Source organism: Pelodiscus sinensis, chromosome 23 (assembly GCF_049634645.1).
Source record: "Pelodiscus sinensis isolate JC-2024 chromosome 23, ASM4963464v1, whole genome shotgun sequence".
Classification (NCBI taxonomy): domain Eukaryota; kingdom Metazoa; phylum Chordata; order Testudines; family Trionychidae; genus Pelodiscus; species Pelodiscus sinensis.
Genome location: NC_134733.1, coordinates 16,807,728 through 16,823,984, shown reverse-complemented (window position 1 = coordinate 16,823,984; position 16,257 = coordinate 16,807,728). Strand labels below are relative to the sequence as shown.

At 49.8% G+C, this 16,257-nt stretch overlaps 1 protein-coding gene across 2 annotated transcripts in view; it reads left to right on the top strand.

Annotated features, from left to right (window-relative positions):
* DVL1 (dishevelled segment polarity protein 1) overlaps nucleotides 1-16,257 on the top strand; it is a 224,459-nt gene that overhangs the window by 123,780 nt on the left and 84,422 nt on the right. For both annotated transcript variants that reach the window (XM_075906879.1, XM_075906880.1), the window contains exon 3: nucleotides 9,524-9,645. In XM_075906879.1, the coding sequence (XP_075762994.1) occupies nucleotides 9,524-9,645 (122 nt within the window). The remainder of the gene's footprint in view (nucleotides 1-9,523; nucleotides 9,646-16,257) is intronic.

Below are 16,257 nucleotides of genomic sequence, written 5' to 3'. Positions count from 1 at the left end.
TCTCATGATCCCATTGAAGGAAATTGTTGATGCCACAACCCAACATCATTTGACTGGAGTGTGGGCTCTGGGGTGGGGCTGAGGATGGAGCTTTGGGGTGTAGGAGGGGGCTCTGGCTTGGGGAGGGGTCAGGGCTAGGGCAGAAGGGGCTGACCTTGAGAGGCTCCTTAGCAAGGGTGCTAAGACACAGACCATGCTGCCCCCAGAAGCAGCCAGCAGCAGGTTCCCAGCCAATGGGAGTGCAGGGGCAGTGCGCAGAGCCCTGTGCACTCCCCTTCCCGCCCCCCCTCCTCCCCCCCACACAGGAGCTGGGGCTGTTGCCGGCCACTTCTGGGGCGCAGCACAGTCTGCGGTGCCAGGATATGGAGGAAGCCGCCTTAGCATCCCTGCTGGTCACCTGATCCCCCCGCAGCAAAAAGACCCAGCGCCTGACATTCCACCACCCAGCACAAGCGCCCAGCTCACAGGGAACCCGGGCTGAGAGAGTTAAATAGGATTTCTAATGAATGGCGTGTTTGGGTTTTCAGTCCAGTGAGGTCAGTAACTGTTGATGCAAAGTAAAGTGCACTTGGAATGAGCAAACTGTGCTGCAGACACCGCCACCCAACCAGTCCTCCTGGCCTGGTGTCCTCAGTGGTGGGCTAGCTTAACAATTCACTTCCTCCATCCCATGCCATGTGCTAGGCATGAAATTCTGCTGTGAGCAGTGTTTCTGTAAGATGAGCACTTGGGCGGCCACCCGCTAGAGACTGAATGCCACTCAGCCGAGTAGCAGAGCACCCACAGCCTCCCACAGCGGGCAGCATGTGTTTCGATTGGTGGTGCACATAAAATTTATTCCACATGCAAATAGAAAAAAATTAGAGGGAACATTGTCTGTGAGGCAGGTGTTCTTTGTGTTACAGTAGCCAACGTTGTGCGAGGCATAGTACAAACTCCTAGCAAGAGAGAGCCCCTGCCCTAAAGAGTCTAATGTCTAAAATAGCATGACAAAGGGCAGAAGGGGAAACCGAGGCACGGGGAAATAAGGTGACTTGCTCAAGGTCACACAGAAGGTCAGCAGCTTCACTGGGAATTGCACCGTGGGATTCCCATACCAATGTGCGATTCATTTCTGACTCCAAATGGGACCTTAGGACTTATGTGCATTTGAGTGGTCAGCTGAGGATATACTGATCAGTTGGCACTACCTGACCTACCTCTGAGGCAGTGCACCTGAAGTGCCACCCTGAGCCAGTTTTAGGTTTTTCCTAGTGCCTGTGTCAGGCTTTCAGGCCGGGATAGCTGGCTGGTGCAGGGGGGTGCCTCCCTCCAGGCGTTCAATTGGATCCAGTTTTAACCCTGTAAAGCATCAGCGTCCCGTTGATCTTTGCCTCTAGCCTGTCAGTTAAATCACTTTTGCCTCTGGCTGCCTGGTGCATTTTAATTGGTGGAAGGACATTACGATTGATTCACCGTACTAGCGTAGAGAAGAGCCGACGCGAGAGAGACCAGGTCATGGCCAGAAAATTGCACGATGGGCCAAATTTGCCCTGGCATAATGGAATAGCTCTGTTGACTTAATTAGAAACACGCTCAGGATCAATCAGCTGTGTGAGATCCGAGTTCTCCCTTCTGGAGGTCCTTTTCGGATGTCTAGAACACAGCACGACGGGCGAGGCTTCCATCTGTGTTAAAGACCACATGGGATAGCACCCTAGACACTTGCTAAGCAGCACTGTATTAACCTGAGTCCTCGGAGTCTGGCACCGAAGATCACTTGTGCTGCTGCAAATCAGAACTGACTCTGTGATGTCAGAGGGGATACTCCAGCATTAATGATGGGAGAAGAGAATCCATCCCTTTCTATAGCTCTCACAGAAAGGCCGAGCTCTCCCTGTCTCTCAACAAAGATTTAATAGCAGGTGCTCGGGTGAGATCTTAGCCATGTAAGGATTGCATGAAACAGATTTTAAGTTAACTAAACATAAAGTGAAGCAACAATTATAAATGGCTACATATTTATTAATCTTCTCCCTTCCCCTCGTGAAATAGGCACAAGATGCTTAGGGTCTGTTTTAGCCACCACTGAAATGCAGCTCTCTCTGGGGTGGAACACAGCAGCTATTTCACAGCCCATAGGAACGCTGTGTAACTGCACACAGCATAGCTGCCCCATAAGGCACGAAATGAAGCAGGATGCTGTATCCATGCAAAACTGCAGAGGGAATTTGCTGAGCAAAATGTAATTATCAGAGTTGGAATTAGGCCAGGACACTTGGGTTAACAACTGCGCTTTTGTGGAAAGATTTTGAGACTCCTACAATGCCCCAAACACAATACCACCTTCTCTTCAAAAAGGCCTAGGACTGGATCCCTTTATGCTACCCTCTAGATCCCTAGGAGAAAGGGATGGGATTTATCTCCCAACAAAGCTGATCAGATATTTAGCTCTCTGCCTGGCGCCGTTCATTGTTGGAAGAAATGGTGAAACGTTAGTGAACTTTATGAAGGACAGAGAACAGACTTCCCTGCACCCCGTGCGTGACACGAGCCCTTTGCTCAATCCCAGAGGGCAGGTGCAGCAAACAGAGTAACTGCTCCCACAGTGCTTCAGAATTCCTCCTCCTTGCGCTAGCATGACACAGAGATCTCCAGACAGAGTGGGGCAGCAGCTGCTTTCTTAGCCCTGGTCTATACTGGGAAGTTATTTCGAAATAGTCCCCCTCATTTCTAAATAATATGCCGAGCGTCCACCCTACCAAGCCCATGATTTCGAACTAGCGGGTTGGTTATTTCGAAATCTGTACCCCTGCATTCGTCGGGGAATAACGCTGATTTCGAAACTGTAATTTCGGGAGCTATTATTTCGAATGTAGTTATTTTGAAATCTTTTCCTAGTGTAGACATGCCCTTAGTGTGCACTAGGGGTGCAAGAGGTTAATCGGTTAACCAATACGCTGATGTTTATCTCTTACCATTAATGATTAAACTCCGCATGGGGCTGCTGGGAGACCTTTGTGGGGCTGGGGACCGGCAGTCGGAAGGAAGCCCCATGGGGCTGATCACTGGCAGCCCTGCATTAACTGGGTAACAGATCGAATTTCTGTCCGTTCCACTTTTTATTCATATTTTTATTCATTTTTGTACACGTATCATTGAATGGCCCCAGCCAGGTGCTGTACATGTGTGATTTTTTTTTCCGATTCTGCTCCATTTGACCCCTTTGGAACATCCTTAATCCAGAGCCTTCACCTTAATCCAGATGCCCTGGGGTGGGCTTCCTTTCCTGCAGTAGCACAGCAAATATTTTCCTGAAGCTTGTTGCTCCTCTTCTCATTAATTAATTCCCAGCCATCAGATTGTGGGATGACACTTGATTTCCAGTGCTCACACACCTGGCTGCCTAGGAGCGAAGGATGATCGATTCGGTGCAAGGCAGAGCCTGCCCCACCTTCTGTCAGCTGGCGCTGATCTGGACGGCAAATGATTTTGATTTAATGACTAAACTGCTCCAAGGCCTTTCTAAAGTCAGGTTCTCCAGCAGGTCCCAGATCCGTGGGGGCTTTTCTGAAGCCCATTTAAACTATCTCGCTCCCGGCTCCTGTCAGGTGCCAGATTTGAGGGATTTCCTGGCACTTCCAATGTCCTCGGCGTTTCACCTCCTCCCTTCTCCTCCCCAAGGCTGGGCCATCCACAATCCTCTTTCAAACCTGACAAACAGCAGCATTTTGCCTCCTGGCATTGCAGGGCTAAGCCCTTCCCTTGAGCAAGCCAAATGCTTCGCACTGAGCCTGGCACAAGGCTTTCAGCGCATTCACATGTTGGGTTTCACAAGACCCAGGGAGGTGGCGGTCTCTTCGTTTGACACACACATTGTGTCACACAGGGTCGCCCTTACCCGTATGCAGCTGCGTAGGGCACCTGAAAATTTGGGGCACCGCTGGGTCTTAATGTCCAGCCACCCGCCTCCTCTATCCCTGTTCCCTAGCTGCTGCAGCAAGGTGAGCCTCCTTCCAGAGAGGATCTAGTTAACGTAAAAGAGAAAAGCCTGCCAGAGCTATTAGCCGGACCTGTGAAAGAGCCATTCCAGTAGCTATGTAGCAGGTACATCCTGTCAGTTTCTGTCATTAGTTGACAGGACCTTAGTTTAAAATTTGCTTTAAAAATACTAGGGGGATTTGCCCCTGCTCGCTGTGCTCACCAACCCCCCTCTCACGGGGGGGGGGCAACCCCAGCTCTCCTCCCCACCTCACCCCCAGCCACCGGGGAGGGCTGGGTTGTGATCCTGCCAGCCCGGGTCCCTCCCCTCCTCCCCCCGCCAGCCCAGGTCCCTTAGTGTGTTGCTGCAGATTATAAAATCACATCTTTAAAAAAAAATCTCTTGCACCCTCACTGCGGTGGGGGATAGGGGTACCAGTTTAATAGTACTGCGTAGGGCCCCCTAAATCCTGAGGACATCCCTGGTGTCCCACAGAGTAGGTCACTTGTCCAGTGTGTCTCTGCAAATCCGCGGCAGACCTTGGACTAGTATCCAGGCATTCTGGTTCTCAGCTCGGTGCTCTAGACGCTGGATCGGGGTGGGCAAAGGGCCCTCCACAGGTCGGATCCGTCCCGCGGCTGCCCTGCCACTCCCCCAATCAGGGCCTGGGGGCAGGGGAGTGCACCAAGTCTCCTTGCCCCTGCAAGAGCACCTGGCGGCTAGAGAGACACCCAGTTGTTTTAAAACAGCCGCATTTCTCTCTAGCTGCTGCGTGCCTTTGGCAGGGGGTGGGGCGTGCGCGAAGTCTCTTGCGTTCTGTTCCCTGCCCTGCCTGAGGAACGGGGCTGCCTTCTGTTGGCCCTTCTCTGTGCTCTCATGGGAATTGACTTTCCGTTGACAACTGACATCCTAAAGATTTTCCTTGCAGGGTTTGCAAGGTGCCCAGCGGAGATACCGTAAATCAATAGCGCGAGCTCATCCAGGCAGCATTTCCAGTCACATTCAGCAAGCTCTGGTGGAAGGATGGAATGAGCCACTTTGTGAGCCCCCTTCCACCTCTAAGGGGTGGCAACATGGTCTAATGGTCAGTGTGCAGGAATCGGGAGCTCCTCAGTTCCATCCCATCTTGCCAGACTATCTCTGTGACCGGGGGCAAATCCACTGAGGAACCATGCCTCAGTTTCCCCACGTGTAAAATGAGGCGAATGATCTCCCTCCTACCACCCAGGGTTACGGAGAGGCGAAGTAAGCTGAGAAAAGCAGGTGTGGATTTGTTTCTGTGCCTTCTGTGTGGGCAGAACACTACCTGGCCACCGGGTCTGGGACTATCCAAGCCACTAAGGGAGCTGGGAACTCGGATCCTATTGAACGCCAATGGGAAATGGGTGCGTAACCCCTTTGGCCCTTTGAAGGTGCTAGCCCAGGTGCACGGTGCCTAAAATAGAGCCAGTGTCTAACCTTGGGCAAAGCTGACAGCAGCTTTCAGCATGCACAGCAGAGCCCCACGCCGCTGTGCTACCTTGTTGACACAATTGTCACTGGGTAACCGACAGTCCCACCGGTGTCACGCTTCCTTTATTCTGGGAAGTGATTTGTCCCAGAGTCAGCTCATCTCATTCTCCTTATTTTCGGCCGGCACATCACCAGGGCAGGAGTTCCCGTCTGCAGCAAGGCTGGGCAAGGTTTTGTGTCTCCCCACTTCAAAGCAAACGGCACTAGACTGGCTTGAGTACCTCGGTCAGATTTGGGAGGGGGACGAGGCATGAGGAGTGGTCAGATCCCACGTCTACATCTGATTTCTTTTTGCTGTCTTATTTCGTAGTCCTTGATTTGATGCATGCAAACGTTCTTGTTTGCCGAGAGATTCCCCGAGGGACAGGCCTTGCTCAGAGATGCACCCACATCTCCATCATGGTGCCATGCCTTCCAGACACCGTCAGGGCACTAAACCAGTCGATTCTAGCCAATATGTGATTTGGACTGCGCGTACTAGGTGTCACTTTCATATTTTCCCCTGGCGCACGCACTCTGGGTGATATGAGTCTGATGAGGAGTATGGCTGGCTCTGGAGAACTGTTTTGTATTCACACTGTTCCTTTTTGTGTCCATCTGTCTCTTGCTTGCTTGTTTCTATGATCTAGTCCCCTTTGGGATGGTGCTTTCCAAGGCTACTTGTTTTCCTTCCCCGCTCCCCCTTTGCACTGTATTAATTTAAGAATTGTATTAGGATTAAATTTGATAAATTAACCAGTTCTGGGCAAGGCCGTCTACATTGTGTTTCGCTTTTATGTGCAGTAACAAATGGAGAGAAATGGAGACTTTAGCCTCTCAGGGAGAGGTGGTAATCTGAGTCGGTATTAGTGCAGCTACTTAATTAAAAGGCTTCTTAATCGTGCTGTGTGAAGGGACTTGAGCAAGGGGATTTAGCTGGTTTAGGGGATTGGTAATCGGATATGGGCTCTTTCACCTTTAGGTGACTTGCTCAAGTAGAAGTTGTGGCCAGAAATTGTCTGCCTTTCATGTGGTCAGTGGCCCATGTGAAATAAATGGGCACGGTGCCATTTCAGGTTAATCAGACTTCCCTGTCACTAGACAAACCAGTCATGATGGAACGAGGCTGAAAGATGCCCCTCTCAGTCAAGGCATTGGGCAGGACGGGAGATCCTGGTTTAACTCCTGTTTCTGCCTCACTCTGACAAGTCACCTCATTGCCCTGTGCCTCAATTTCCCATTTTTCCAAGATGCTCTTCAGATTGCCTGTCTCCCATGCTGTGGGCTGTCTCTGTAGCCTGGAAGCTCTTTGGGGCAGGGGCTGTCTCTTGCTCTGTGTATGCGTACAGGGCTGAGCACAACAGGGTTCTGATCTCCTCCTTTCGGGCCTCAAAGCGGGAGCCCAATATAAATACAAGCCTGCAGCAGGAGGAGTTTGCACCGTTTCACTGTGAACAAAAAAGAAAAGTTTTCAAGGCTTTTTGCCTCTGCGTTTTCTAACTCACCTGTAGAAGCTGGGATAGTGTGGGACAAAGGGCAGATTTTCCTACAGTAGTAATAATTAATACATAAATCTAATACATATTTAGAATCTTTGTTACTGTATAATATAACAAAAATATTGCTCCTGCTTTTGCTTCTTTCTCTTGGAAATAAAGTTGAAGCAAAACTGGACTCGTTAGTGTGAAAACCTCAAATGTCAGGAATTCATTTAAAAGCAACAAGTAGTCCTGTTGAAGTGGATTTCATGGGTTTTACCCGCGAAAGCTCATGATCCTCTATATTTTTTGTGAGTCTCTAAGGTGCCACAGGACCTCTGGTTGTTTTTAAAGTTACAGACTAACATGGCCACCCCTCTGAGGACTTAGTTTGGAAATAGAAACTGGGTCCAAACCACTTCTGGTTTGATTCTAACCCAACTTTGGCACCTTTTACCCAAGGGCCGCAAATCAATTGACAAACATTGATGAATTAAGTGAATCTCACAGCAGCCTTGTTTGCTGATGGGGGAAACTGAGGCACAGAAGAGTGACATGACTGGCTTAAGGCTGCACAGAATCCCCAGCAGAGCCAGGACAAAGCTTAGTGATGTCTTTAACCGAGGCTTTCTCCAGTGCTAGCAAACTGAGTAGCTTTACCTTCACCTGGCTCCACCCAAAAACAAACAAACAAAAAAACACTCTGGAAGAGGGGGGAGGTGTTCAGGGAATAGATGGAAAGACATTTGTCTTGAACACTTGGAGACCATGGAAATGCAGATAGACGCAAGGCAGTAGGATAAATCAGATTTGTTAGTATCAGTCTCCAATCAACTTCATAGATCCTCCAATGTCCATCAGCATAAGCCTTTGAGGTAGGATCAGGAAAAACAGGGGAGCCCATTCCTTTAGCTCTAGTGTGCCTGTCACCCGATCGGCTTACTCTTAAAGGTCCCGATTCTGCATGCGTGAAGACCCATGGGACTTTTCTCCACTGAGTTTGGTGGAGCAGGCCTGGACCGAATGCATCTTTCGTGTACCGGCCATCCTCACTATAAGTCCAAGAGGCGTTCCAAAAAACTTGGACATACAGTGAAACCACTTAAAGCTGTGATTTTTCTTCCCCACAGCCAACTTCCATTTGTGCAAATTGGGGTTTATTTGGTATGACTTAAGAGTGGGGAATGGGAGGACTTATAACGCATCACTTCCTACAAGCATTAACGATTTCAGTGTGGAACGGATGTATACCTGGGCGACTTATAGCAGGGATGCCCTGTAACCCTAATATCCCTGTTATCCATAAACACAAGGCTTCCTCATTAATGGCTGGTCCCGTGGATAGGACGTTGAAATAAGAAGTGGAAGCCTCGTGATTGTCCCTGGCAATGAGAACGGAATGCATGGCACGCCTCAGACGCACCGGGCAGCATCAAGCTGCCTTTTACTTGCAGTGAGAAGATGGATTGTTGTAGCTTTTCTTCAATTACCCATTTTCACAGGAGTGTTGTATGTAGAGGCCTTTGCATCCTTCCCCACTCACCTGATTGGCTGCCTGCCAGTAGCTTCTGTGAATGCAGATGTCTGTATCAAAGGGGTTTGGGACGCAGTTGTTGATAGAAACATTGTTTTGTAGAAGGGGAGGAGGCCTTATTGACTCAGGGAGCACAACCCTGCAAAGCGGGAACAAATCCAAGCCCAGAATCTTCAGGAATCCTCTGGATGTTTAAATGGACTGTAATTGGTTTCTCCCTCTGGCACTGTTGAGGAGAGGCCTTGTGTCTCTCTGGTACAAGGTTACAGAGGGAACATTGGCATGGGTCATGGAAATGGGCCTAAATCCCCAAAGTCAGACCGAACTCAGCATTTCAGGTCTGCCTCTTCAAGTTCACAGGTGTTCAAGGTGGAGATTTTTGTATAGAAAACAGGGCTAGCCGTAGAATTGGAGCTGGACTGTCCCAGGGTGTCTGTGTTACAAACCATGGCGGCATGCAGGCAACAGGAATCCAACCCTTAGTCCTCAGCACCTCACACATAAGCTCCTGCCCTGGGAGCTGATGGAGCAACTCCTTGCATTTTGGGCCATGTGATTTTTTTTTTTTTTTTTTTTTGCAACCTTTTATTTTTAGTGTGAACATGGGAGGTTCTGCAGTCCCCCAGTGCATTCCTTTGCCTGCATTTCCCAAGGGTCCCTGAAAACCTGCAAGGATTCCAGAGCTTTTAGTTTGGTCCAGGTGATCTCCTTAGGGTTGCAGATTTCCTTAGGGAAGTCAAATGATGCCACAGGGGCCTGTCAGACCTCACACCCTGCCCCTCAAGGTCTGATGTCTGTCTTGCTTGGAGTCCGCTGAAGGTTTGTGGGTCTCACAAGGGCTGTGTACCTGTTCTGGTTTCCCATTTGGACCCCAAGAGATCTGGCTTTTGCAAACGGTGGGCAAAGACCCATCCAAATAGGATGCTAAACTGTTTTCTCTCCATTCTGATCTATCTAGACATTTGTAAGGTAGCTTTCAAGGGAGCCACTGAATATCTCAAATCGGGGCATAGAAACCTGTATGAGTATCTAACTCTCCATCTTTTTTCCCTGTTGCAGCTGGTCCTGGCTGAAAGCTCTCATTCTGACACAGGCTCCCAGTGCACTGAAAGCCACACGGACCTCCCTCCTCCCATCGAGAGAACGGGTGGCATCGGAGACTCGCGGCCTCCCTCATTTCAGTAAGGCCATGCTATTCTTGTTAATCAAGGGATGCAAAAGACTTGCCTGTCACCTCCCTCCTCCTCCTCTCTTCCCTTCCCCCAGGCTCTCAGCACCCTGTGTTTGGTGCGTCCCACCTTTTTATTTATTATTTTTACAACTCTGGGCTCATTAGAGCTGCGGAATAAAAGGAGGGATGGAAAGGAAAAAAAATTGATTATTCAAATGACATTAACATCCTATTGCTTGTCATTATGGAACCCACCTTGGTGGGAGAGAAGAGGAGGAATGTAAATGCTTTTTGTGGCATATAGATGACAACTGTTTATTACTGCATTCCATATAATTATGTAGCACACACAGGCAGCAGAGCATTATTATAAAGAGCAGCAATTTGCATAAGGAATAATGCTCCCCGCCCCCCATGCTGTCACTCTGCCTGTGTGTAAAGCAATGTGCGTTGGTGGGTTAGCAGCCTTGTTACCCGCAGCTGTATGTACGGGGCCCAGTTGTGATCCGGACCACGGTATTTTGTACTGCTCGATTCCAGGGAATGGCAAGAATTTCCCCCAAAGAGTAGCTGTGCTGGAGAGCTGAAATTCTGCCTCATCATTTTAGATTTGGTCCTGAACTGAAACCCCAGACCTGCGCAGTCCTGAATTTGGTTTGTGAATTTTGCTGTTGTTTCCTTTCCCTGTAATCCAGTGACTCCGACTCCCAAACCCAGACCTAGAACTGCCTCCCTGTGCACTCATCCTTTGGGGGGGGGGTTGGACTTTGGATCTGAATTTTGGACCTCACCATTTGGCAATGGAGTGGATTCCTCTGTCATGTCTGATGCATGTAGACGTGCCGGACTAGTTAAATGGACAGGAATGTGAAGTGATGTTTTCCTCAAGGTCAAGTTAGTACTAGCATCACAACTAAAAGGCAAAGTGCTGGACTCCCAGACCGTTCTAACCCCCATACCACACTACTTCCTGGAAGTGGGATCAGAGCCCAGGAGTTCTGATTCCTGTCCCCCTTGCTCTGACCACTAGACGATACTGCCTCCCTTCAGAAAAGCAGAAGCCGTCGGTCTCGCGTGCGGTCACTCCCAGGGTTATCCAGCTCAGAATTCAGTGCCGTTTCTCTCCCCAAATTAATCCGTCCTGCCTGATCAAGTGGACAACCTGCTGTGCAAAACCCTTGTGTTTGCCCATTTATTCTCTGGGCTGCCAAGTCAGCTTCTCCTTGTGCCTATGTAGCACTTTAAAGACTAACAAGATGGTTTAATAGGTGATGAGCTTTCGTGGGCCAGACCCACTTCCTCAGATCAGGTCTGGCCCACAAAAGCTCATCACCTATTAAACCATCTTCTTAGTCTTTAAAGTGCTACATAGTCTGATCTTGCTAAAACAAGCTGGAGCCCCCCCCCCCCCCCCACCTACTCTCCCCTTTAATCCATTAATCAGCTAAACAAATGGTTAGCCAAGGAAACGGGATTTTGCATCCCTTAAAGAGGCTAAGCTTCCAGCTGCCTGCTGGAGGGGACAAGAAATACCAGGGAGACTGGCCTGGCCTGTGGTGCTTGCATGGGCTGTGCTGCCCTCTTGTGGCCAAGACGTGCGCTCTGCATGGGCGAGGAGCCTGCCCGGTTGCAGTCACATGACCTGCGGGCATAATAAGCTCTTTGTCTTCCCGACCTATATACAGAACTGTGGGCTGGGCTCTGGAGGGTTTAAATGGGATTTTCAAGCCCCCCCCCCATCCAACACCAGGCGCAGGGTCGCTCGTGCCACACATCCCCTGGTGTTTTAAGGATGTCGTTTTATTCAGCACGGCTCTTCTCTGGTGCCTGCTGCTGCCAGTTGAACCCCTGGCACTTAGTCAATGCGGTGGCGTGCTTCCCTGGGAGGCAGAGGCTGATAGCCCCATTTTGCAGCTGGACAAACTGAGGCACCACAAGGCGACATGGCTCCCAGGCTTGCGTTCTCCCTGCTATACAAGACTTGCTGCGGCTGCACACAGAGGTGTTTTGAACAGACAGCCCCGTGGAGAACTCAGGGGTGGAGGGACAATGCAAGTGTCTGGTTTCCTTGGGCCAGTGGAGCAAGGGCCTAATGAGGCTGTGGTGGGGTAGGCGGCTGTGGGAGTAGCTGAGGCAAGGGGAGCTGTTTAGTGTGTGGCCCATCACCGTGTACGTTTGCTTGCTCCTGCTGCCGGGAGAGCAGGTCCTTGCTGGGGCTGGCCTCAGGAGAGAGGGAGAGCATAGGCACTTTGGCCAGCCGCTGAAGAGATGAGCCTGGGGAGAAAGTGGTACGCTTGCTAGAAGTTGGTAGATGAATTGGTTTAAGTGTGAGCTAGCCCCTGGCTATATCCGAGTTCTTCCTCTGAAGTACCATAAGACAGTTCTGTGGCAGTTCAGTCACAATCTGTAACCAATATTTCCTCTAATCTTTTGCATCCCTGTGAGGAATTTTTCCAGCATTGTGTGGAATAAATTTTTCCATGTGCACCCAGACGTGCAAATGTGCACCACCAATAGCAACACAAAACCAAGCTGTGGGCACTCTGCTAATCATCTGGGCAGCATTTGAATCTCTCGTGAGCAGCCGCATGAGTGCATGGCTTACTGCTTGTAACTGACAAATCTCTGCACTCGCGCTTTGCTGGCTGGCCTGGGATTCCGCTTTCATCCCAGGCCAGTAGTCCTCTGCAAGGGGAAGGCCTTCAAGGGTAGAAATTGCTCCCTCTTGATACCCGTGTCAGTTCCTCTTTTTCCACTTGACTCTATTTCATAGTCCTAGGTGTTAAGGCTGGCGGTGACTTATCTGATCCTCTTCTCTGACCACCTGCCTAGCACAGTCCAGAAAACCTCACCCAGTGACCTCTGTCTCGGGTCCAAACTTCTGCTTAACTAAAACAATCTTGGAGAAAGACACCCCACCTTGATTTCAAAAGCCTGCAAGTGCTGGAGAGCCCAACACACCCCATGGTAAATTGTCCCAGTGGATAATCATGCTCACTGCTAAGGGGCTGTGCCATGTTTCTGTTCTGAATTTGATAAGAGACTGCTTCCAGCCACTTTCTGCTAGATTAAAGAGCCATCAGCTATCAGACATCTTTGCCCCACATAGCTACTTGTAAACAATAGGCATGAAAAAAGTGTAAAAATATCGTGAAACTGATCAAAATTGTATCAGTTACACGGGGCTGCAGGCAGCCAGCTCCTGGCCCACGCAGAACTTAAGCATTAACGGTAGCTAATAAGCACCAGTGTATCGGTTAGCTGGTTAAACTCTTACCCCCTACTAGACAGCAATAAAGTCACCTCCAGCCTTCGCTTGGATCAATGAAATAGACTGAGTTTTTGAAGCCGCTTGCAATAAGGGGCGTGTTCCAGACCTTGTCCCTCTTCTGGACTCGCTCTGATTTTTTAACATTTTTCTTAGAGTGGACACAAGAACGGGATACAGTATTCCAGGAAAGGTCTTGCAAATGCCATAACTCTTCTCTGCCCACTCGTACTTGATATCCGCCTGCTTATACACCTGAGGTTTGCATTCACTCAGTTAGCTACAGCATTCCCTGGGAGCTCACGGGCAACTAGTGATCTGTCATGACCCCCAGATCTTTTTTCAACCTCCCTACATTCCAGGACTTCTCCTCCCCCACCTCTAATCTTACAAACTGCAACCTGTATTCTAGGTTCCTTTCACAGGTGTTTGTTTTAGCATGACCACCATGGGGGCCTATATCTGTTGCTTCTCTTTTCCCTCCTTTTTTCTGGGTTCCCCTGTGTGCTAGGTGCTGTACTGTACAGACACAGAACAAAAGGACAGTCACTGCACCAAGGAATTTTCAATCCCAGTCCGAGATGAGATACGGTAGATACAAGTCCTCAGATGGGTTGGTGGGTGGCACAATAATGAGATAATACTGGTCAGAATAATTAGCAGCACCCCGGCTCCCTAATCATTTGTGAGGTGTGGGGAGGGTGGGTTGTCCCATTCCAACACCCTTATTTGTTTTTGGCTGAATTCAATAAAGTTCTATTTTTCTGATGCTTTTCATTCCATTTGAATGGCGTTCTGTGGCAACATAAGCAGCTCCGTGAGGGCAGAAATAACATGTTGCTTTTGTGTGTCATTGATTCAACTGATGGGAGGCAACTCAGGAGGCCTGGCAATTCCCTGCACTGCCACCGACTTCCTCTGTGACCTTGGGCAAGTCACTTAGTCTCTCCAAGCCTCCGGACTTGTCTACACGATCACTTAAGTCAATATAACTTACATTGCTCCGGGATGTAAAAAAGCCATTTTCTTGGGCGATGTATGTGACATCAACGTAGAGCCTGTTGAAGTGGGTTTTACTCCTGAAAACTTATACCTTAATATAGCGGTTCCCAACCACTAGTCCGTGGACTGGTGGCAGGCTGTGAACCTCTCTGACAAGCTGCCACATGTTGCCAGGCCATGCCCTTAGCATTTATTTAGTTCTGCCCCCTGGGGTTCACAGGGAATTCCCTTCTGCGTCACACAGAGCAACAGGGTGAGTGGGGCACTGGTAGCTGGGTGTGCTGTGGCTGGAGCCAGGACCGCAGTGAGGCTGTCCCTACTGAGGCCCCAGTTCCAGCTCTGGTGATCGCTATGCAGCCTGGCTGGTGGGGCCAAGCATCGCACATACAGTGGCTGTCCCTACCCCAGAAGGATCTGCACAGGGCAGCGGATGCGAGAAGCCCATAGCCCCTGCTGAAGCCACATGGGAGGTGAGGGGCAGCAGGCAGCCTCAGTTAAGTGAATAGGGCCCCATAAATTGAAAGCATGGCCCTTTGAGCCTCTCCTCTCAAAACAACACACAGAGATCCGGAACTCTCATCTTCCTCTCTGATTTCATTCCTCAAACCACATTCATTGGAGATCATCTTGAGTTACAAAGATCTGGGTGGCTAATCATGCCCATCATTTCTGCTTCAGACACAGAAACTTCACCTGGCTGTTTTATCCACATTCCTGCCACATGTGGCAGTGACTTGCAGCCACAATCTTGGTTACAATGATGTGTATTGTGTACGTACAGACGCAATTTAAAATAACATGTGAGCTCTTAAAATTGCCATAATGAATATGCAAATATTTCAGTGCCGGTCTGTCAACAGTTTTTGATGAGTTTGCCAGTTCTCGGTATAAAATCGGTTGGGAACCACGGCCCTAATAAATCCGTTCGTCTCCAAGGTGCCACAGGACTTTTTGTTGTTTTGGGCCACACCAGGCTGTCTGTGGGAGATGCTCTCCCGCCAACATAGCTTCGGCCTCTCGCTGAGGTGGAGTAGCTATGACAATGGGAGAGGGCTATCCTGTGGGCACAGCATGTTTTCATCAGATACATCAAGCTGCGTCAATGTGTCTGTGCCGATGTAATACTGCAGTGAAGGCAAGCCCTGAATTCCCCATCAGTAAAATGACAATAATACCCCTACCTGGCTTCCTGGGAGTGAGGGAGGGGAACAGCAACACACTAAAAATTGCGAGGTGCTCGGATACCGAGGGAGACTGTATAAATATGGTAGAAAATCACCCCCTCGGAGCTTTGCCCGGAACGCAGCAAAACAACCGGGGGTCCCTCACTCGGATGGTGCAAACTGCAACGTTGATGGAGCAATATTGATTTAGACCCATGGAGGGCACGGCCCGCGATCCTTTCCCTTGCACAGCCCTCTCGGCCAATAACACTAACAGCCCGACAGCGAGAGAGAGCACCAGCGGCCCAGGAGTTCCAAGGGAGAGATTTCTCTGGCAGCCTGTGAGTGTCCGAGCGGCGATGAGTAGAAACAGCCTGTGCTCACTAGATGGTGCTGGCGAGGTTGATTGAAGGCCTGGAAAACCTGCCGATGGCCGTCTTTGTGTGGGGACAAAGGAAGGCGCTATGGTCCAGGAGGAATCTTTCCTTTCTCTTCCCTCTGTCCAGAGATAAAGGGACCTGAAAGAGAAGCACTCCTGCTCAGGACAGCACTTCTGCTTATGGGTGACTTAAGTTCCATTTGTTCTCCAGGACCTGAGCAAGTGCTTAAGTGCTGTCCTGCTCCGGGGTTTGTGTGCTGGATAGAGAAGGGATGCATGTGGGGGGCACAGCTGCAGGGCTGTTAGGCTGGGGTGCATGCTCACAGTGCATCAGCTTCGGTCCCAAGGGAAGGGAGCCGGTTGGTGTCAGCCAGGTCCTCATGGCACACCACACAGCTGTCACGTTACAGTTAATATCCAATTCCCGAACGAGCATCCCAGTAGGGATTGTTGCTCAGTAACCCACACACCTCCTGGGCATGGGGCACTGTCCTGTCTAGAGGCACTGAGACCAGTTAGAGAGAATAATGTATCTGCTCTACAGCCTTAGCTACCAGCCAGCTGGCTTTTAGCTCATGCAGAAGAGGCTCATGGACTAAACTCCAGGGCTACATCTAGATTGCATCCATTTTTCAGAAAAGGGATGCAGATTAGACGTATCGCAATTGCTAATGAAGCGGGGATTTAAATCTCCCCCGCTTCATTAGCATAAACATGGCTGCCGCTTTTTTTTGGCACGGAGCTTTGCCGGAGAAAAGCGCCAGTCTAGATGCGGATCTTTCGGAAAATAAAGCCTTTTCCGAAAGATCC